This window comes from Ziziphus jujuba, chromosome 1 (genome assembly GCF_031755915.1).
Source record: "Ziziphus jujuba cultivar Dongzao chromosome 1, ASM3175591v1".
NCBI classification, from domain to species: domain Eukaryota; kingdom Viridiplantae; phylum Streptophyta; class Magnoliopsida; order Rosales; family Rhamnaceae; genus Ziziphus; species Ziziphus jujuba.
Genome location: NC_083379.1, coordinates 11364546 through 11389262, shown reverse-complemented (window position 1 = coordinate 11389262; position 24717 = coordinate 11364546). Strand labels below are relative to the sequence as shown.

The following is a 24717-nucleotide window of genomic DNA, read 5'->3' as shown; positions in this document are numbered from 1 at the left end:
GAAGATTTTTCAACCATTTACAGTTCAGCTAACCCTCCTCATCAATTTAATTTAATTTGAGCCGTTCTCATGGTTTGAACCCTCATGATCTTGCAAGGAATCTATGGGTCTCTTTCTCAGAGGGAGAATCATCAATTTTTTAAAATAATTTTGCAACACATTGTTTACCCAAAAAAACTTGTAACACCATGAGAATCTAATTATTGAAAGATGTCTCTTGTTTAGTCGTTGGTTTTGGGTAGAAGAGGAAGAGAAACAAGATTTTTGGGTTTTTGATACAGAGTTGAGTTGCATTTGTGAGAGAGAAAAAGTGGTTAAGCCTAGTGTTCGCTGATGTGGAAAAATTCCACGTGGCATAAATCTATATGGAGGAGTAGTCAGTCACTCAGTACTCCTACTAAAGTTTTTTTGGTGAAATGGGAAGGAATTTTTAACAGGGTTAGTCAAAAAGTGAAATTGAACGCCCTAAATGATCCTTGTCATCAAGTCCATCTCCCCAAAATCAAATATATATTATTTGTAAATAAATATATAATTAAAATATTAAAATAAAAGAAAGTTTGCTCCTCAAAACCAAAAAAAGGAAAGCAAACAATAACTCACAATCTGCCAGTGGCTCAAATAAGAAATAGCAAGTTAAAATCATTATCCCTTTTCTGGAAACGACACCGAGCTGCCTTACAGCTAGCTATCAATAATTGTCTTTCATCTAACACTTCAAGGACGGTCACTTAATGCGGAGTTTGTATAATTCAATTTTTTTTTTTTTTTAAAGAGAGAGGGAAAAAAAAAAAATCAAGATCGAGTTGCAGCAATCATAATAATTAGATCTATTGCTGCATTTTTATGCTGGTGACTCTTCTGATTTCTTAGAACCAAATTAACTCCTCATCGATCAAGAGGCCAGGAGGTTATGACTTCTTATAATGGCAGAGACTGCAGTAGGCTTTGTTATTGACTACCTCACCCCACTGTTGACACAAGAAGCAAGCTTGCTGAGAAACGTCCACTCTGAAGTTTTGGACATCAGAGATGAGCTGCAGAGCATTAAATGTTTCCTCAAGGATGCAGACATGAAGGCTGAAACCGAAGGTGACTCTGTTAGAGATGGTGTTAAAGCATGGGTGAAGCAACTAACCCAAGTTTCGTTTCGCATAGAAGATGTGATTGATGAATACATTTTTCACATGGCACAGCATCCTCGCCGCGGAGGCTTCGTTGGCTCCTTTCGCTGCATCATCACACTAAAAGCACGTCACCGGATTGCATCTCAGGTACAAGGCATCAAACGAAAAGTTTGTCAAATCAAAGAAAGGAGTGGAAGGTATGGCTTTGATTCATCCGATATTAATCAGCAGGATGGATCTGCAGCAGCTCCATGGTACGACCCTCGAAAAGGAGCACTTTATCTTGCGGAAGCTGAAGTTGTGGGTATTGATTCTCCAAGGGCTGAATTAATTGGTTGGTTGTTAGATGAAAAACAAACCCACCGGACTGTCATTTCAGTGGTCGGGATGGGGGGTTTGGGCAAAACAACACTTGCTAAAAAGGTCTTTGATTCTGTAAAACAAAAGTTTGATTGCCATGCTTGGATAACAGTGTCTCAGTCATACAAGAAGGAGGAGCTATTAAAGAACGTCATCAAGAAATTCTATGAGGGAAACAAAGAAGCCGCTCCTGAAGGAATCAATGCAATGGATGAGGAGACGCTGACTAACAAATTGAGAGAGTATTTGCTGCAAAAGAGGTATGTTGTGATTTTCGATGATGTTTGGAAAGTAGATTTCTGGGGGGATATAGAACATGCTTTGCTTGATAATAAAAATGGTGGCAGAGTAGTGATCACAACACGGAATATGGAGGTTGCAAACTTTTGCAGAATTTCATCATTTGTTCATGTCCATAGGTTGAAACCTTTGCCTTATGAAAAAGCAATGGAACTGTTTTGCAATAAGGTTTTTAAGTTTGATTTTGAGGGACGCTGCCCCACCGACTTAGAGGAGCTATCTCATAAAATTGTTGGTAAATGTAATGGGCTTCCACTTGCTATTGTAGCCATAGCTGGTCTTCTCTCAACTAAAAACAAGACAATTGATGAATGGCAAAAATTGCACGATGGCCTTATTTCAGAGCTTGAAAGCAATCCTCATCTTGCAAGCATAATAAAAATCCTGTCTCTTAGTTATGGTGATCTGCCTTACCATCTCAAATCTTGCTTCTTGTACTTTGGCATGTATCCAGAGAACCATTCCATTAGATGCTCAAGGTTAATTCGACAATGGATTGCTGAGGGATTTGTGAACCAGAAGAAGGATAAAACATTAGAAGCAGTTGCGCATGAGTATTTGACCGAACTAATACATCGAAGTTTGGTTCAAGTGTCTTGGGTAGACTCTAATGGAAGAGTCAGAACTTGTCGCATCCATGATCTTTTGCGTGAGGTTGTTCTCAATAAAATGGAGTCGGGTTTTTGCCATATTTTGTCTGGGAATGGGTCGAATTTTAGAGAAGAAATAGCGACTCGTCGTCTATCAGTTGTCAATGGTTCAGGCAGTTCTCTTTTTCATGGTGCTGATCAAATTTCTCAAGTTCGTAGTATTTTAAATTTCAACAACAATGAGATACTACCAGACTACAATTTTATTCTAGGTACGCTGGCAAAGAATTTCAGGCTTCTAAAATTTTTAGATTTTGAAGATGCTCAAATAGATTCAATCCATGAAGATATTGGGGACTTATTTCATTTAAGATATTTAAGTCTTCGAAACACCAAAGTAAAGAAGCTGCCGAGGTCCATAGGGAAATTAATAAACCTTGAGACTTTGGACCTAAAGCAGTCATTGGTATTTGAGATGCCTGTTGAGATCAAAAGGCTTAAAAAGTTGCGACAGCTTATAGCATACAACCATGACGACACCAGGCATTTTTGTATAGCTAGAAGGAAAGGAATAAAAGTAGACAAGGGGTTTGGGAGCTTAGAATCCCTTCAAAAGTTATGCCAGTTGGACATGAATGAGATGGGAATTGAGGTAATTAAAGAGCTAAGAAAGTTGACAGAGTTGAGGAGGTTGAGCATCTCTAAACTCAGAAGTGAAGATGGGAGGATTTTGTGTGGGTGTATTGAGAATATGAACCACCTGGAATGTTTGGATGTAAGTGCAACGAGTGAAGATGATATGATTGATTTAGAAAGCATGTCATCTCCACCTCTATCTCTCCAACGTCTCTACATATATGGGCGTTTAAGGAAGTTGCCAGAATGGATCAAGAAGCTTCAAAATCTAACAGCAATAGTGATCAGTTGGTCAAAATTAGAAGATGATCAACTTGAAACTTTAAAAAATATGCCAAACCTGTTGACACTCGCCATAAATCACGATGCATATGTTGGTGCTGAATTGCAGTTTGAGAAGGGGATGTTTCCAAAACTGAAGTACCTCCACCTCATGTATTTGAGTGGACTAAAAAGTGTGGTAATAGAGGAAGGATCGCTTGTGAATCTTCAAAGACTCGACATTGGACCCAGTCCACAACTGAAGGAGGTCCCCTCCGGCATCCAGCATTTGAAAAACCTTCAATATCTATACTTTTTTGATATGTCCATGGAGTTCAAAAAGAGTATGAAACCGAAAGGAGGACAACACTATGAGATCGTTCAACATGTACCTCATGTTCGCATCAGTTATGAACGTGATGGAGGAAAATATGAAACTTTCCGTTTGTTATGATTTTGTCAAAACTGGAAGAAATAAATTAGAAGTCCTACTTATCAGGTAATTGTGCTAATATTTAATTCCTTGATTTCTATGATAATTTCGTAAATTAGAACCCTTGCAATTCTATTTAGTTTCAATAGGCATTCATATGCGACCAACAATCAAACTAGTTATTTTGGGTGCAGATCCAAACACGTTGCATTTGTATTAATTCATTTATGTGCTCAATATCAAAAAAAAAAAAAAAAAAAAAAAAATTATTATTTTGTGCATTGTTGTGTCGCCTTAATTTATGGCTAAAACAGGACAGGACCCCTATTTTTTCTAGAGGACAAAAAAAGAAAAATTAAAAGGTATTTTCTTTGTAGTTGTAGTTCCCTTATTTGAACATATATCTATTATTTCCTACGCAAATGAATAAGCAGTGTGCTGCGAATACGTTCCCAATTTGAATTATATTTGGTATCCCAAGTATTACTATTATATTAATTATTCTTCTCCAAGCTTACACGAAACAGTATATTCTCATTCATAAAATATATATATATATATATATATATATATATATATATATATATTCTTATTAGGCCTTTCTGAAACCCTCGACCCTTTCTAGGAATTTTGTTTTTATTAAAAATTTATCCGAGCAGCCTAGAGGCAAATAAGTTGGCACAAGTAATGATTGACTTTGACAAGAAATTGCTGTGCATAAGTAGTAACATGTTCTTTGATACTTATATTGTTTTTATCAAGGCATATATTTGGTTAGAATTTGATTATGACATTATTTAATTTGTGATAGGTAAAATAATTGAGAGCTCTCAACTATTTTACTTCATTTATACATCGTTTTATTATCTTAAGTGCAGAACTACTAGACCCCTGGTTATTATTACTACTTTTTTTAATGCAAGAAAATCAAAATCAAAGCAAGCATTTTCTTGCTACACTTATATGTGTATGCAAATTGCAAGCAAGAAGTCATTGGTACGTTATAAGAGTGCAATTGCCAGAGAAAAACAGAGGTTGGAGACAGAGACAAAATACTAGTGTTGACTTGTGTATTAGCAGCTACAGCAAGGTTGTTACCAAATGTGATGCTAATACTTATTTCAACCAAAGAAGAAACAACTCTGGAACAACAAAATAAGATTGCAGAGGAATCTATGAAAGTACTGATATGTATATATACTAGGTAAAAAAGGTCTTTGTATAATGTAGTGGTTGGTTGCAACTTGCATTGATCCTTGCTTTCAGGTCCGAGATACATATATACATATATTGTGTAAATAAAAATACAATTAAGGGGATAAAAAAAATAAGACAACGCACAATTTGAAGAGATAGACTTAGAAGTAGCAACTAATGACTGCAGGTATTTTTTTTTTTTTTTTTTTTTTTCATTGTTCTGTCAGCCAAAGTAAAACAGAGGAATATCAAAGAATAACAGAGAGGTTAGACAGAGAAAGGTACTTCTACAAAGTTGATACACTTGTAAACTCAATGAATATAAATATCAATACTTATATTACCTGATGGATCAGGACTTCCCAGCACATTCGTTCAAATCAACAAAATCAATGCCAACTGCAGGTGTCAATTTCCCCCCTATCACGTTTATAAGCGATGAGAATCCGTGGTACGTGTTGAATGATCAAATAATGTTGTTTTCTTTCTGGAAGCATGCTGTTTATAAACTCTAAGCAATTTTAGCTTTTTCAAATATTGGATTCCAGAGGGGACCTCCTCCAGCTGTTGACTAGGAATCATGGAAAGAACTTTGAGATTAGGAAATGCTTCTTGCTCTATTACCAGGGAATGCAATCCAGTTAAAGACCTGATATTCAGTGTCTTAAGATCTGAAAAGACTCCTTTCTCAAAGTGCAACTGCTCACCATTATATGCACCGTATTCTATCTCGAGGTCCACTATGTTGTGCAGATTTTGTAGGCATTTAACTGGACTTTCATCCAAACAATTTGTAATCGGACTAGATTTTCAAGCTTTCTGATCCATTCCGGCAACTTCTTCAATCGGCCACCAAAAAAAAGGCATCGAAGAACATGTGGGGGAGATCATGTGGATTCTATATCCATGCTCTAATCTTCATTTTGTTGCAATTACTACCTGGGATTCAGGGTGTTTCATTTTGTCAGTACACTCGCATAGAGACCTTCCATCTTTGCTTCTGAGTTTGCAGATACCTAACTTCCCCAACTGCGTCGACTTTTGCAACTCTTTCAAGAGCTCCATCCCCGTATCATTGACCTCAAGATGACATAACTTTTGTAAGGCTTTTAAGCACCTAATTTCCCTGTGGTACTTTTATCGAACTCAAGTAAGCTACACAAAAACGCATATCCGAAGCATAATAGTATACTAAAAGATACCTTAACTGGAAGAGCTTATTGATATTAGCTGGTATCTTACTCACTAAAGATTTCTTTAAATATTGCGCAGACTTAAATATCTCAAGTGGAATAAATTGCCAATACCTCCAGGAAGATAATCTAGTGGAGCATCTTCAAAATCTATAACTCTTAGAAGCTTAAAAATTGTGATGAAGGTTCTCAAAATAGATTCAGGAATTCCATCTTCGTTAACAAAACAAAATTACAAATAATGACAGCATATTTGGCACTCTCAGAACTATCAGATATGCTATTCAAAATTGAAAGCCGTCGAGTTACTCCCCTGAAACTTGATTCATTTTCTAACATAACTCTTTGCAGAAACTTTAATTCTCCATCCTTTTAATCAAGATTTCATTCAAAACATCATGGAGGGAGCAAGTTCTAGGTTTTCCATCGAGGTCTATGCTTGGCAATTGAAGTAGACTTCTATATATTAGTTCAGTATTGCATTCTGGGGCAGCTGCTTCGAATGTCTTACCATGAGTAATAAAACCTCAGCAATCCATTGCCTGGTTAACTTTGTAGATCCAGATAGAGTAGTCCACTGGGTACATGCCCAAGTACAAGAAACAAGATTTGAGAAAATGAGGTAGATCATTATGACTAAAGGATAGGATCCTTGTTACACTAGTAAGATGAGGATTACTCTCCAACTCGGAATCAACGCTATCATACAATTTTTGTCATTCACGAACAGTCTTATCTTTACTTGATAGAAGACCAGCTAGGGCTACAATTGCAAGTATTTATTGTATCATTTCTATGGCCTATGTAAATTTTATATATTATTTTGTGTGACTTTAAATATTATATATTATTGTTTCGGTTAGGTTTTAAATATATGGTGGTTTGTTAAGCACACGCACCAGTGGCAGTGAGCGCAACCAACATTGCAACCATTACAGTGGAAAAGAACTCTGGTATTTCGGGAGTAGTAAGCCGCCGGGTACCCCCTTTCTTATATCTAAATGACATGTGGACATTTAACCACGTCATTTATTTAAGCAAACCAGTAGTAAGAAAAAATTCAAAATTTCTTTTTTTTTTTTTTTATCGAAAATATTTCAACCAAAAAAACTGAGTAGACGGAGGACTCAGGGAGGAGGATTCCGGCGGTGGTTTACTGTTTTAGAGGACAAGGGAGGAGGATTTCAGCTGAAATTTTTGACGGTGGGACTATTTTCTCAGCAAGAACTCGGTTGAGCGTTGGAATCAGATGGTTAGCCATTTGGGGCTCTGAAGGTAATTTAGTGTTTCTTTATGATGTGATTTTTTTTTTTTTTTTTTTGGGGGAAAAAGTCTTTGTGATCTGAGATAGAAAATAGATGAGGTTGATTTATTAATTTATTTATTGTGGGGTGGGGGAAACTGGTAGGGAGACAAAATATCCATGTGTCATTTGGATATAGGAAAGTAATCCAAAAATAATAAAAATTCATGTAGTCACTCCGTGTAAACTTTGATAATATACGAAGGATACTTAATTCATCTAATCCAAGTGGCATGTATTCCAGACTAAAACACCCATAAATCTCAAAGACTCCAGAGGTTGGTTAGTTTAAAAAATCTTCTTAATTAATTTTTTTTTTGTTTTCCTGTCTCCTTATCCCTCCCCACCCATGACTCGAACCCGTGCAACTGTGGTGCAGGTAATGGCTTCCGACCACGCGAGCTAGCCAACTTTAGCCTTCTTAATTGTTTTAGTATATATATTATTTGGTTAATCTTATTTTCATACTTTTTAAAATGTGATTTGAAAAATCTTCTTAATTATTATTATTTTTTCCTGTCTCCTAAGCCCTCCCCGCCCGCCCATGACTCGAACCCGTGTAACTCTGGTGCAGGTACTGGCTTTCGACCACGCGAGCTAGCCAACTTCGTCCTTTTTAATTGTTTTAATGTTTTTATATATATAAAAACATAGATGACGATTTTATTTCCTTGATGGAATAGAACCATTCAAAAAATAATTGTAATTATTGGTAGTATATGGATGATGATTTTATTTCCTTTCTTCCTCATCATCATCCTTGTCCGCTTAATAGTAAAATTCTGCATTAATATTTTATAAAATAATTATTCTTTTCCCTTATATATATATATATGTAGAGTTATTCTATAGTTAGAACCGTCCGGATACAGAAGCGAGCGGACCAGAGAAAAACCAAAGCTACATAAGAAAAAAACATCGGCTTTTCACTTAGAGAAAAAGCAGATACTACACGAGGAAAAAATATCGATTTTTCTAAAAACGTCGGCTTTGCTTCTGGTCCATACGTAACTCCAGCCGAATAGTCCTGACCATAGAATCCTCCTATATATGTATATGTATATGTATATATATATATATATTAAAAATGCTATTTGTTTACTATTTGTGATGATAATCAATAAGATATATATGCCATTTACTAATTTAAATAACTCTAAAAATATTCATTTTTCTAAATTAATTTTTAAAATAAAAAATTAATATATAATTAAATGTTGTTAATTAATAATTGATATGTTGATAGTGGTCCCAATTTTCTTTTCAAATGTTTTCAAATGATGAAGTATCGAATCATTAGTCGACAAAAATAGGAACAAAAGATTCATTATGGATCCGTAGAGTATCAGTATATGGTATTTTAGAGCATTTTTAATGTCTCTGTTTATTATTAAATTTTTTTTTTGGCCACATCAGAAAATTAGATAGCCATGTACCCAAAAAAAAAAAAACAATATCTACTTCTAAAAGATTTGTTAAACATTTTAATCAAACTAATAAAATATTTAAAGTTTATGTAGCAAGAAAAAAAAAATTTTTAAAAAAAGTGATTCTTGAAAAAAAAAATCAAACTAATAAAATATTTAATTAATTAATTGCCACAAATAGTTTTTTATTTATAATTTTAAAAGTAATTGTAATTAATGATACATAGATTTAGATAATATCAATTTTCATATTACATAATTCACATGATATTCTTAGAGTCCAATTTTTAAAAAATTTATTTATTTAGTACAAGGAGATGTTAAGTAACTCTCCTAATTAAAAAAAAATCTATTTAATCTTTATTTATTGATAGTGTAAGGAGATGTTAAGTGACTCTCTTAATGAAAAATAAATAAAAAAATAAAATCTCTTTAATCTTTTTTGGGAAGCGGTGGCGCTTATATATGTTAAATGCCAAAAAACAAAAAAAAAGAAGTTTTCTACAAGAAAATCAAATTCCTTGAAACTTCAAAGCAATTTTTTTTTTTTTTTTTGGTAATTGAAACTTCAAAAGCAATTGAGACGTTGAAGATACGTATATGTCATTACACGTTTTCTTATTTTTTGTTGTCGATGTTAGAATATAGCTCAACTTCATTTGAATTTCTAGCAAATTTCAACATGAATAATGACAGATTAATTATATATATATATATATATATATATTTTTGGACAATATTTATATACCTACATTTGAAAGAAAAAATATGAAATTGCTTCCTGAAACAGATCAACATATAATATATCCCCTTCATAAAAATTCTTGTAGATTTTGATATTTCTAAATGATTTTTCTCCCATGGGGAAAATTTTATCCAGACAATGCAAGGATAAGCATGTAATTTTTTTTATTTTTTTTTACACACCTCTCTTTTCGAAGATAGATGTTGTTGAGGACACTAAATCCATGAGAGAAAAAACTATTGTAAATCATCCTCTAAATGGATATAAATTAAAATTATTTATTATACTTTTTTCGCTGCTTGAAATTAAAGAAAACTAAACCAGTTGCCACTTGGGTTACTAGCCTCTTCTACAGTGCAAATTGCAAGACCCGCCTCAATTAGTCAACCCAACATCAAGTCAAGCAAGTGGTACCATTTACTTTAGACATTTCTGACAGATGGAAAAGTAGCCAACGACTCCTTCTGTCATTGTTGGAAATGTGAAGGAAGTAACAATCGAATAAAAAAATGGTAAAAGGTCCCACACGCTTGTTGAGTCATTTCCAGGCCAACCATCAATCATTTTTCGCATTGTTTATTCAGTGACTCTTCTTGTTGAGTCATCGTATTCTTATTAATTCCTACGTTACACTTTTCTTTCTTTTTCCTTTTTTTTTTTTTTTTTTTTAAGAATTTGTGAATAAAAATTATAAATATTATTTACTTATTTAATTATTATAATATTTAAAATATTAAAATTTTATTTTAAAAAAAAAATAAATAATAAATAATACGTTTTCAGAATAAAAAAGTATTTGTTATTAAAAATAAAATAACTTTTAACATCTTGTACATTCTGAAATATTGAATTTTTTATATAGATGTAATCTTTTCTTCAATAACTTTAATCTTTCTATGATTAAAAAAATAATAACAACAGAAAAAAATAATCGTTAATTTTATTTTTTGCATCATTCATTTATAAAATAGAGAAAGTAAAACATAAAATTGTTCATTGTTTCTGAAAATTTAGAATGCTACTATTTTCAGAAAGTAATCGTTGTATCTGGAGAGACATTTGTCATCTATCAATATGTTGAACACCAATATGGGATGAAAATTATCTTAAGACCAAAGAATCAAATTTTGTCTCGACTAACAGATTTTTCTATCATCTTCTTCTTGTTTATGTGTATTTGATATTTATGTATTTAGCAGTAGAAACCCATATATAGGGGAACAATCTTAAGACAATTTTCATGTGTTTCGACTGTCAATTTTTCTTTGTTCTATAAGTTCATCCACTTGGAAATCTTCTTGTTTTTCTTGCGCAATTTTCTAATCGTGTTTGTGCATACTGTGAATTAATTCATACAGTCTTCTTTCTTTATTTATACATTTAGTCATGCAATTTATTCAATTCTTTCTTACTGTTTGCCTTTACGAATTGATTAATAAAGTGTGCTCTGTTTTCTTTTCTTTGCCGTTTGAAACGGGTTGTGTGCTCTGTTTTCTTTGAATTGCCAATTGCAACGTGTTTTAATTTCAAATTTAAACGTATTATATATCTGTATTTATCATAAACAATTATATATATAAATATTTTTAAACACATTCACGTGGACTGAGTTATTTCTTGTCTGGCTTTCTACTGTCAATGTAAACATATATATTATTCGTACCTTCTGGTTTATTTGTCTTTATATATAGTTTTAAATTGATTAATTTTTCCAGGTTTTATGCTTTCTTTCTTTCTTTAAATCAAGTCTTATTTGTATTATGCTTTCCTTTTAATTGCCATTTCAAACATATTACTCTCTGTTTCTCTTTTAATTACTGTTTTCTTTTAATTGGCACATATATATACATTCTTAAATATCTTTTTTCTCTTTCATCCGATTCACTTATTAATATATATATATATATATATATATATTTAATTAATTGGCAATTGGTTAGATATATATATATATATATATATATATATATTCTCTACTCTCTACTTGCTTTGATTTCGGTTGTACATTTATATATATTAATATTGTTTGGTAAAAATTAGTTCAGACAGTTTGGCCGAGTAGTCAATTCTTACGTTTATATATATATATATATATATATATTGATTTGGTCTCTTTTGGTCTCTGTTCGGTGCTTATATATAATAGTTTATGGTTAATCAATTGTATACGTGGACCAAAGCTTTCATACTATCAATGTGAAGTTATATGTTTAAATAGTTAGAATAATTCCTTTACTACTCTGGTTTTAATATTTTTATACATGTGTATGCCATTTATGCAATATTTCATATATATATATATATATATATATATATGTCTACTTATGCATTGACCAATATTAGTTGTGTAGTTTGTTTTATATATATAAATTTTGATTATTGAATCTTACTTTTGCTTAATATATTTTGGATATTTTATTTTGTGCAAAATTTTTAAAATATATTTTTTAAAGTAACTTGGTCTGTAACTTTTGTTAACAGACAAATGGCAAATACAAGCCAAAATTCTATTCCTGCTCATGTGAATCATGGAGAGAAGTCCGAAAAGTTCAATGGTGCAGATTTTAAAAGGTGGCAACAAAAAAACGCTCTTTTATCTTACAACCTTGAATTTGGCAAAGTTTTTGAATGAGAAGGCTTCTATCCTTATTGAGAATAAAACCGATAGGACAACTATAGCAGCTGTGGATACATGGAAACATGGAGATTTTCTATGCAAGAATTACATCCTCAATGGTTTGGACAACACACTATATAATGTGTATAGTCCAATTGAGACTTCCAAAGAACTTTGGGAATGCTTGGATAAGAAATATAAAACTGAGGATGCTGGCATGAAGAAATTTGTGGTTGGAAGGTTTTTAGATTTCAAAATGGTGGATTCTAAAACTGTTATGAACCAAGTAGAAGAACTACAATTGATTCTTCATGAAATACATGCTGAAAAGATGACTTTGGGTGAATCTTTTTAAGTTGCTGCTGTTATAGAAAATTTGCCACCTTCTTGGAAAGATTTGAAGAATTATTTGAAGTATAAACGTAAGGAAATGAGTCTTGAAGAAGTATAAACGTAAGGAAATGAGTCTTGAAGATCTAATTGTTCGTCTTAGAATTGAAGAAGAAAACCAAAGCTCTAAAAAGAAGATTAAAACTCATTACCTGGAAGCCAAAGCCAATGTGATTGAGAATGGACAGAAAAAGGGGAAAAAGAGAAAGTATTATGGGCAAAATAATAGCCAAGGGAATGCAAAGAAGTTCAAAGGGAAATGCTTTGTGTGCAACAAGCAAGGTCATCGTGCAAATGACTGTAGAAATCGGAAAGCACAAAGTAACTACAAGAAGAACAAATCTCAAGCACACATGACAGGGGAAGATAAATTGTTAAGGGATATTGGCAGCCAAGCACCTCGAACTTTATCAAGGTTGACATATTGCACCCTAAATTTTTTTTTCTGATATTTTGCACCCCAAACTTTCTTTTTGCTTGCACCGTTGGTTTGTCTATTAAAAATGCATAACGGAATGATCAGGTGCCTTATACGTGCTCATCAACCGAAGGTAAATCATGTAATTTCACTATTCTCAATTTAGAAATTAGGGTTCCATTTGAGTTTGGGATTGTTTGATGTTACTGAGAGTGATGGTTTGGAAGAAGAAGAAGAAGGGGAAAAAAAAAAAAGAAGAAGGAATTTTGGGTTTGAAAGAGCACGAGGGAGTGAAAAAGATAAGGAATGGAAGAGAACAGACATGGATGTGGAAGGATGAAGAAGAAAAAGAAGAAGAAGGGATTTTCGGAGTGAAGTTCTCTCTCTCTCTCTCCTCTTTCTCTATCTCTGTCATTTTTTTTTTTTGTGTACTCTCTCTGTCTTTCCATTTTCTTTGTATCTGTCCTCTTTATTTCTTTATTTTTATTTTTTATGTATTCTCTCTTTCTCTATAACTCTCTCTATCTTTATCTCTCTCTCCTTTTTCTTTGTCTCTGTCCTCTTTTTTTTTGGGTGTACTCTCTCATTTTCTGTAAATCTCTTTATCTGTCTTTCCTTTTTCTCTGTCTCTGTCCTCCTTTTTCTGTGTATTCTCTCTTTTTTTGTAACTTTCTCTATTTGTCTCCTCTCTATCTAGTTGATATTTTAAGAAAGCAAAACTCCATTTCAGTAATAGGGGAGCTTCTTTTTATCGATTTTTTCCAAATAACTTCAGATCTATCTATTTTTTCCATCAAACAACATTTCCTGCGTCTTTTTTTTTTTTCTTTTCTTTTCCCTTTTTTCCCCTTAATTTTTTTCCTCCACATTTTCTGAGTTCCAAACAGAGCCTAAAAGTTGTAAAATTACATGATTTACCCTTGTTTGATGAGTACCTGCAAAGCACCTGATCATTCTGTTATGCATTTTTAACAAAGAACCAATGGTGCAAGCAAAAAGGAAGTTTAGGGTGCAAAATGCTAGGAAAAAAAGTTTAGGGTGCAATGTGTCAACCTCGATAAAGTTTGGGGTGCTTGGCTGCCAATATCCTAATTGTTAATTGACGTAGAAGAAATGAACATTGCTACTATGATTTCTGAAGTGAATTTTGTTTGTAATAACAAAGAGTGGTGGGTAGACACAGGTGCTTCTAGACACATATGTTCCAATAGAAACATGTTTACTACTTACCATGGTGTGGACACAGGAGAACATCTTTATATGGGAAATTCCTCAACATCTAAAGTTGAAGGTCAAGGAAAAATAGTTCTGAAGATGACATCTGACAAGGAACTTACTCTCAACAATGTTCTTCATGTACCTGAAATAAGAAAGACTCTAGTTTCTGGGTCTTTGCTTGGTAAAATGGATTTAAGTTAGTCTTTGTGGCTGACAAATTTGTACTCATTAAAAATGGGATATATGTGGGAAATGGGTATTTGACTGATGGTCTATTTAAAATGAATGTAATGACTATTGTACCTCTTATTAATAATAATAAAGTTAAATCTTCTACTTATATTGTGGAGTCATTTAATTTATAGCATGGTAGGTTGGGACATGTAAATTATGATGCACTACACAAATTAATGAACATGGACTTTATACCTAAATTTGAGATTGACTCTAATCATAAATGTGAAGCATGTGTAGAAGCTAAATTAACTAGAACCCCATTTCAAAATGTGCAAAGGAGTACAGAACCTCTAGAATTAATCCATACTGATACATGTGATTTAAAATATATACAAACTAGAGGTGAAAAAAAGTATTTATTACTTTTATAGATGATTGTACAAGATATTGTTATGTTTATTTATTGCGAAGCAAAGATGAAGCAATTGAAATGTTTAAACATTATAAAAATGAGGTAGAAAACCAACTAAGCAAGAAAATATAAACTTTGACGAGTGATAGAGGAGGTGAGTATGAATCACCTTTTAAAGAATTATGTTTAGAGCATGGTATTATACACCAAACGACCACTCCTTATTCACCATAACAAAATGGTGTAGCTGAATGCAAAAATCGTACTTTAAAAGAAATGATAAATTCCTTATTGCTTATGTCTGGTTTACCAGAAAATTTATGGGGAGAAGCTTTATTGACTTCTAATTAAATTCTAAATAAGTTACCTCATAAGAAATTAGATAAAACATCATATGAGTTATGAAAAGGTCGAAAACCTATATATAAGTACATAAAAATGCGGGGATGTCTCGCTAAAGTTGCAGTACCTTTTCCTAAAAAGGTTAAAATAGGACCTAAAACTATTGACTGTATTTTCATTGGATATGCACAAAATAGTAGTGCATATTGATTTTTGGTGTATAAATCTGATATTCCTGACATACATGTTAACACCATCATAGAATCGAGAACTGCATCTTTCTTTGAAGATATTTTTCCTTACAAAATGGGAAAAATAGATAGTTCACTAAAAAAGTCTCATGAGGATATGATTACTAGTAATTAAACTTAAAGAGACACAAATAAAGGAAAAGAGGATGAACCAAGACGTAGTAAAAGAACTAAAATATTTAAGTCATTTGGTCCTGATTTTATGACTTATTTGTTAGAAAATGAACCTCAAACCTTCAAAGAAGCAATGTCAACTCCTGAAGCTCCATTTTGGAAGGAAGCAATTGATAATGAAATTGATTCTATAATGCAAAATCATACATGGGAGTTGGTAGATCTTCCACCTGGTACTAAACCATTGGGCTATAAGTGGATTTTCAAAAGGAAATTAAAACCAGATGGTACCATTGATAAATACAAAACTAGACTAGTGGCTAAAAGTTACAAGCAAAAGGAAGGCTTGGACTATTTTGACACTTATTCACCGGTAACTAGAATTACATCAATTCGAATTTTGATTGCAATAGCAGCTTTGTACAATCTTGAAATACATCAAATGGATGTAAAAACTACATTTTTCAATAAAGATCTAGAAGAAAAGATCTATATGGAACAACCAGAGGGTTTTATAGTTCCAGGATAAGAAAAGAAAGTGTGCAAACTAGTTAAGTCATTATATGGATTAAAACAAGCACCAAAACAATGGCATGAGAAATTTGATAATGTAATGATGACAAATGGCTTCAAAATTAATGACTGTGATAAATGTGTATATTATAAAGGAACTCAAAAAGGGTATGTCATGATTTGCTTACATGTAGATGACATGCTAATTAATGGGTAGCAATATGGAAATTATTAAAGCTACTAAAAGAATGTTGGCTAATAAATTTGATATGAAAGATCTAGGTGAAGCTGATGTAATTTTAGGTATTAAAATTATTAAGACATCAGATGGAATAGTTATGTTACAATCTCATTACATTAAAAATGTATTTGAGAAATTTGATAAGTATGATGGAGGCTCAAAATAGACTCCTGTTGACATAACTTTACACCTAACTAAAAATCATGGTCAAAGTGTATATCAATTGGAATACTCCAGAATTATAGAAAGCCTAATATATATCTCAAATTGCACACGACCAGATATAGCTTATGCTGTTAATAAGTTAAGTAGATTTACTAGTAACCCAAATAAAAATCATTGGAAAGCATTAATTAGAGTTTTGAAATACTTAGGATATACAATGACATACGGGTTACACTATACAAGATATCCCACTGTGTTAGAAGGATATTATGATGCTAACTGGATATCAGACACAAAAGACTCAAAGTCGACAAGTGTATATGTGTTTATACTTGGAGGTGCTGCTGTGTCATGGAAGTCTTCAAAACAGACTTATATTGCGAGATCAACTATGGAATCTGAATTTATAGCTTTAGATAAAACTGGAGAAGAAGCCGAATGGCTTAGAAATTTTTTAGAAGATATTCCAAATTGGTTAAAACCTGTGCCTGTTATATGTAATAGGGCACAAAATAATATGTATAATGGTAAATCTCGACATATACGTCGAAGACATAATACCGTTCGACAACTTCTCTCTAATGGAATTATAAATATTGAATATGTAAAATCAAAAAACAACCTAGCATATCCACTTACTAAAGGTTTGTCTAGAGAGCAAGTTTATAAGTCATCGAGGGAAATGGGATTAAAGCTTAAATCTAATGAATCATCATAAACGGAAACCCAACCTAGCTAAATGGAGATCCCAAGGTCTAGGTTCAATGGGACAACGTAAGTATGTATGATTCACAAGAAATAATGTGAAGTATTAAAAGAGAAAATACCTCTTCCCATTTCTAAGGTGAAACAGTATTGTCTGTAGTGTGTTATTAGGATAAACTATGCTTTTAATGATATCTATATCTTGGAAATCCAAGTGAAATATAGCAGGATTTTTTTTTTTTTTATAGATAGTCACCTATATAAGTGTAGAAGTGGGGCCGCTTTTATGAGAATTATAAAAGGCATAATTCTCTAAAGCACTGATGAAAACCAGGTTGTTCAAAGCCAAAATGAACACAACAATGAGAACAAATTTTGTGCAGAAAAGGAATTGTGTGTTGGTTATTGTCTCAGTTTACATCAAAAGTCGACAATTCAAAGCATTATGCATATTGATCGACTAGTAAACTTGATAACTATTCACTATGGAAGATTCAAGGCCAAAAGCTATCTATCCTGATGCAGTTTCTTTTCATTAAACTCTCTCAAGTGTCTGCATAGTCATCTTGCATTAATTTCTATTCATGTGAGGATTGTAGGAATTTGTGAATAGAAATTATAAATATTATTTATTTATTTGTTTGCCATAATACTTAAAATACTAGAGTTTTATTTTAAAAAATAAATAAATAATAAATAAAATAATAAGAAACAGTGTTCTAGTGAAAGAACACGTCTTCAGAATAGAAAGTTGCCTGTTATTGGAAATAAAGCAACTTTTAACGCCTCGTACATTCTGAAGCATTGGGTTTCTTCATATAGATGCAATCTTTCCTTTAATAACTTTAATCTTTCTACGATTGAAAAAATAATAACAACAGAAAGAAATAGTTTAATTTTGTTTTTTGCATCATTCATTCATAAAATAGAGAGAGAACGAAACACAAAGTTGTTCGTTGTTTCTAGGAATTTGGAGTGCTACTATTCTTAGAAAGTAGTCGTTGTATCCTGAGAGACATTCGCAGTCTATCAATCCGTTGAGCACCAGTGTGGGGTGAAAATTGTCTTAAGGCCAAAGAATCAAATTCTTACCACGACTAATAGGTTTTTCTATCATCTTCTTCTTGTGTATGTGTATTTGATATTTATGTATTTAGCAGTAGAAACCCATATCTAGGGGAACATTTTTTTCCTTCCCTTTTAATGTTAATTGTATTTTTTTTTTCTTTTTTGGCAGAGGTTTCAGAGCTACCAATCTTGTTTCTCAGCACTAACACCAACAGCAGGAAGAAAAGTGGGGGAATAATGGTAGAGACAGTAGTAGACCTTGTTATCGACCACCTCACACCATTGTTGAGTCAACAAGTAAACTTGTTGAGAGGTGTTCGTTCTAAAGTTTTGAGCATCAAACAAGAACTGGAGTTCCTTCAATGTTACCTCAAGGACGCAGATATAAAGGTTGAAATGGAAGGAGATAGTCATACAACTAGTACTAGAGGTGGTGTTAAAGCTTGGGTGAAACGACTAAAGGATGTAGCGTTTAAGATTGAAGATGTTGTTGATGACTACACGCTTCACTTGGCACATGGACGTCCTCATCATCCCCTTAGACTCATTGATTCCCTCCATAAAGTTTGCATCTGCATCGTCAAACTAAAATTGTAGCACCATATTGCCTCTTAAATTTAAAAAACCAAAGCACACGTCCACGAAATCAAGCAAACAAATGTGTGGTATGGCTTTAGTTCCATTGACCATGTATCTCCCAATGTTTGTAATTCTCAAAAAGTTTCATGTATGATCCTAAAGAAGCCCTTTATCTTCGCAAAGTTGAAGTCGTGGGGATTGAATCTCCTAGAGATGAACTGATTGGTTGGTTGTTGGATTAGAGAAGTGAAACAAACTGTGATTTTGGTGGTTGGGATGAGGGGACTTGGCAAGACAACTTTGGCTAGGAAAGTTTATGAGAGTGTTAAAAGAAACTTCGATTGTCATTTTTGGATCGTAGTATCTCAATCATACACCATAGAGGAGCTACTAAGGAACCTGATAGGGGAATTTTACGAGTCCAAGGAAGAGTTACCTCCTAGAAAAATCAACACAATGAACGAAGTGAAACTGACAGAGAAGCTAAAAGACTACTTGGAGCCAAAAAGGTACGTCGCCTTTTTCGATGATGTTTGGAAACTGGATTTCTGGGGTGAAGTAGAACATGCTTTACTTGATAATAAAAATAGTGGAAGAATAGTGATCACCACATGAAGTATGGATGTCACAAATTTTTGTAAAAAATCATCCCCTGTCTATATCCACAAGTTGAAACCATTGCCTCTAGAAATGTCCCTAAAGCTATTTTGCAAAAAGTTTTCCAATTTGAATCTAATAAGGGGCATTGTCCCACTGAATTAGAGAAGTTGTCTCGTGAAATTGTTGAAAGATGTGATGGATTACCGCTTGCAATTGTCTCCATAGCTGGTCTTCTATCAACTAGAGACAAAACTGTGAGGAATTAATCCTAAAGAGCTAAGGAAATAATGTTCAGCTATGCTTCAAGTATTCAAACCTGTGCTCACAGTTCAGGAAAGGAGAAAGGGATGAAATGACAGCGTTGCTTTGATGGGCTTAAGTTTTTCAAAAGGGAACAGCAACGTTTTGAAGTTTGCTTAATTAACTGAAACATGTGCAATGCAGGTGCAGTGGTTAGGTTGGTTATAACAGGGAGTTACAAGGCTGTTTAAGACCACCGGATTCTAACTACTATTTTCTTTTTCTTCTTCGTAGAGAGAATAACATTTTACAGAGTTGCAGAACATTTTCTGAATTGATTTTCTGGATTTGTGAGAGAAAGTTTTGATCTTTCTTTATTGTTTCAATTATTCAATGGGTTTTGTAAGGGTAATTAGTGTTTCTTTGTGAAACCTTTGTGAGTGAGCTGTGTGAGGGTGAAAAGGAGGCTAATAGGTTGGTTTTTAGGTGTTCTTTGTGTGAATCACCATTGTAGAACCTGAAAACTTGTAATTTCCTAAACAGATAATAAAATAGTAGAAGCTCAGAGAACCTGAGCACGAGGACGTAGGCAATCTTTGGCGGAACCTCGTTAAATCGTGTTGTGTGTTTTTCTTGTTTTTTGTTTCTTAGTTCTCTGAATTCCACAACAAGTGGTATCAGAGCTTGTCTTCTTGAATCTTCTGAGTGTGTTTAGAAAGATTCTAGTCTCGGAATCTTAGGTTTCTTGAAGATTTAACAATGCCTTCGAAAATAGAGGTGGAAATCTTTAATGGCAAGGGTGATTTTTTGTTATGGAGGAAGAAGATGAGGGCAATCCTCGTGTAGATGAAAGTTGCTAGAGCCATTGACGGTCATTCTCTGTTGATCGTCCAGAGGACAAGAGATTGGAGATGGACGAGATTGCTTTGAGTACAATCATCCTGCATCTCTCGGACAGTGTTCTCAAGAAGGTAGATGAGGTAACAACTACCTCTCAGATGTGGAATAAACTAGAACAGCTTTATTTGGTAAGGTCTCTTCTAGATCGAATTTTGTTACTAGAGGAATTCTTTGGCTTTAAAATGGATACTTCTAAGGATTTAGACTCTAATCTTGACATGTTTAATCGAATAATTTTGGATCTGGCTAATTGCAAAGTTACATTTAGTGATGAACATAATGCTGTAATTTTATTAAATTCTCTGCCTGAGTCTTTTAAAGATGTCAAGAATGCCATCAAGTATGGTCGCGATTCTCTGTCTTTGGATATAGTGGTCAGTTCCTTAAAGTCCAGGGACATAGAATTAAAGTCTGAGTCAAAAAGTGAAAGGCTTAGTGCTCGGGGTAGAAGTGCCACTAGGAATTCTGGAAATATTAACTTTAGGGGGAAGAGTCGAGACCACTCTAGATCTAAGTCTAGAACAAGGGGTCAAAAATGTTACTACTATAAGAAAGAAGGCTATATTATGAAGTTTTGTTATAAGAAAAAGAGAGATGATAAAAGCAAGAACCATGAAAATGGTGATCTTGCTGTTGTTTCTTCTAATGAAAATTCTGGGGAGGTACTTGTTGCTGACAGTGAGCAAAACAAGTCAGAATGGGTTCTAGACTCAGGATGCTCATTTCTTATGTGTCCTGTTCTTGATGTTTTTCAGTTTTATAAAGAGTATGAGGAAGGACAGGTCCTTTTAGAAGATGACCATTCATGCAAGGTAGTTGGTATTGGCAATGTACAGTTTAAATTGTATGATGGCACCACCAGAACTTTTAATTCAATAAGATATGTTCCTGGTTTAAGGAGAAATTTAATCTCTCTTGGTATGCTTGATGATGCTGGTTGTATTTCTAAAACTGAAAATGGAAAAATGAGAATATCAAAGGGCTCATTTGTTGCTTTTAAGGGTATTAAGAAAAGTGGCTTATATGTCTTGCTTAGTGAAGCTGTTTTTAATTCTTGCAATACTTCTGTTCATACTCCTATTGATAATACTATATTATGGCATATAGATTAGGACATATTAGTGAAAAGGGCTTGTATTATTTGAATAAACAAAATTTTTTTGGTAAAGAACAGATAAGCAAACTAGACTTCTATGAAAACTTCATCTTAGGTAAGCAACATAGACTTAGTTTCAATTTAAGTACAAATAGAGCTAAGTCTATGCTTGATTATGTACATGTTGATCTGTGGGGCCCTGTTAAAGTCTCTACTCAAAGTGGAAACAGGTACTTTATGTCCATAATTGATGATTGTTCTAGGAAGGTTTGGGTAATCTTGTTAAAAACAAAAGATGAGGCTTTTAGTAGATTTCAGCAGTGGAAGTTATTGGTTGAAAAACAGGTTAATAGGTCTGTGAAAGCCTTAAGGATTGATAATGGACTTGAGTTTTGTAATAGGGAATTTGATAATTTTTGTAAAACTCAAGGCATTTTAAGACATAGAATAGTAAGACATACTCCTCAGCAAAATGGTGTTGCTGAGAGGATGAATAAAACTTTGTTAGACAAGGTAAGGTGTATGCTAGTCTCCTCGGGTCTCCTAAAGCCGTTTTGGGGTGAAGCAGTTATGATTGCTATGCACCTTGTAAATCTGTCTCCTTCTACAGTACTCAATTTTCAATCACCTGAGTTTGTTTGGTTAGGGAAGATGCCAAACTATGACTACTTGAGTTTTTGGTTGTGCAGCATATGCACACCAATCAGAGGGAAAACTTGAACCCAGAGCTTTGAACTGTGTTTTCATAGGGTATCCTCAAGGGGTTAAGGGTTATAGACTCTGGGATAGAGAAAGTAAAGGGTTTAGAGTCATTGTTAGTAGGGATGTGATTTTTAATGAAAATATTATGCCTTGCAAGATCACTAACAGTGTTGGTATTGATGGAAAGCAACAAGTAGAGACCAGACAGATAGAACTACCTATACCTAGAGTCAATATACCAGATCATCAAGAAAGAGGCTCCTCAAAGGATAATGAATCAGATGCTCATCAAGATGAAACTCCACTGCAGACAGAATCAGATTCGGATAATGAAAGGGAAGTGCAACAGGCTTCTTCACCATCCAAAACAATTGCTTCACCTGGATATTTGTTGACTCGAGATAGAACTAAGAGAAAAGTGATACCAAACAGAAAATATAGCTATGCTGACTTCATTGCATATGCTTTGGTTGGTTTTCAAGACTTTTCAGACAATGAACCTAGGAATTATAAGGAAGCTATGGAGTCTACAGCAGCAAGGAAATGGAAACAGGCCATGGATGAAGAAATGAAGTCTCTGCATGAAAATCATATGTGGGATCTAGTTTCAGCTCCTTCAAAACAAAGGATTGTGGATTGCAAATGGATCTACAAAGTCATGGAAGGATTAACTAAGCCTGATCCAGTGAGGTTTAAGGTCAGGTTGGTAGCAAAGGGGTTCACACAGGTTGAGGGTGTGGACTACAATGAAATTTTCTCACTTGTGGTTAAATACACCACCATTCGAATCATGCTCTCTCTAGTTACACATTTTGATTGGGAATTAGAGTAGTTAGATGTAAAAACTACTTTTCTTCATGGAGACTTGGAAAAAACCATTTATATGAAGCAACCACAGGGATATGAAGTTACTAGAAAGGGTGGAGAGCTTGTATGCTTGCTAAGGAAGTCTCTTTATGGTTTAAAGCAATCCCCAAGGCAATGGTATAGGAGGTTTGATATTTTTGTGTTGAAGACTGGGTTTGCAAGGAGTAATTCTGACAGCTGTTTGTATTTTAAGGATACAATGAGTGTAAATGTTGTATATCTACTTTTTTATGTAAATGACATGTTGCTGGCAGGACCAAATGTAAAGGTGATTAATTTTGTGAAGCAACTACTCAGTTTTGAGTTTGATATGAAAGAACTTGGGCAGGTTAGGAAAATTTTGGGGATGACAATTATTAGAGACAGAAGGAATAGAAAGATGAAGCTTCAGCAAACTACTTACATTCAGAAGGTAATCTCCAAATTTAATATGAGCAAAGCAAAGCCTGCTAGTGTACCATTAGGTGGACATTACAAGTTATCTGCAAATCAATGTCCAGCTACTAAACAGGAAAAAGAAGATATGAGTGGTGTGCCATATTCTAATGCTATAGGATCAATAATGTACTTAATGGTTAGTACAAGGCCAGATCTGGCACATGCTGTAAGTATTCTCAGCAGATTGATGTCTAATCCTGGAAGAAGTCACTACGATGCTATGAAGTGGCTCATGAGATACTTGAAGTTCACTATGAATGAAGGGTTGTTGTTTAAAGGCAGTCAAGATGGAGTTGAGCTGCTTGGTTACACAGATGCAGACTATGCTGGGGATCAAGACAAGAGAAAATCAATTTCTGCTTATGCATTTACTGTTTGTGCAAATTGTGTAAATTGGAAGTCACATTTACAAGCAGTGGTGGCTTTAGCAACTACAGAGGCTGAGTATATGGCAGTAACTGAAGCTGGTAAAGAAGTTGTTTGGATCAAGGGACTGCTATTGGAACTTGGTGTGCTTAACAAAGCTATTATACTTTATTCAGATAGCCAAAGTGCTATACATCTCTGCAAAAATCCGGTGTTTCATGAGAGATCGAAACATATCCAGATTAAGTGTCACTTTATTCGTGATATGGTGGAGAGGAAAGAATTTGGGTTGGAGAAAATACCAACTGAGCTCAATCCCATAGATATGGGAACTGAAGTCCTACCTGTGAGCAGGTTTAATTCATGTAAAACCTTGCTCGGAGTTGGGGTAGGTCAATGTGGAACAAGGTGAAGTTTGCAAGGATGGTTCTTAAAGTTTCTGCTATATTTAAGCTATTGAGGATTAGGTGGAGAAATGTGAGAAATTAATCCTCAAGAGCTGAGGAAATAATGTTCAGCTGTGCTTCAAGTATTCAAACCCATGCTCACAGTTCAAGAAAGGAAAAAGGGATGAAACGATAGTGTTGCTTTGATGGGCTTAAGTTTTTCAAAAGGGAATGACAACGTTTTGAAGTTTGCTTAATTAACTGAAACACGTGCAATGGTTAGGTTGGTTATAACAGGGAGTTAAAAGGCTGTTTAAGACCTTCAGATTCTAACTATTAT

At 33.8% G+C, this 24717-nt stretch overlaps 1 protein-coding gene across 1 annotated transcript; it reads left to right on the top strand.

Annotated features, from left to right (window-relative positions):
• The first annotated feature begins 565 nt into the window (after nt 1-565).
• LOC107416818 (disease resistance protein RPM1-like) lies at nt 566-3830 on the top strand. The gene has a single exon (XM_016025358.4). The coding sequence runs from the start codon at nt 927-929 to the stop codon at nt 3726-3728; it is 2802 nt and encodes a 933-aa protein (XP_015880844.4). The 5' UTR covers nt 566-926; the 3' UTR covers nt 3729-3830.
• Nucleotides 3831-24717: the final 20887 nt, after the last annotated feature.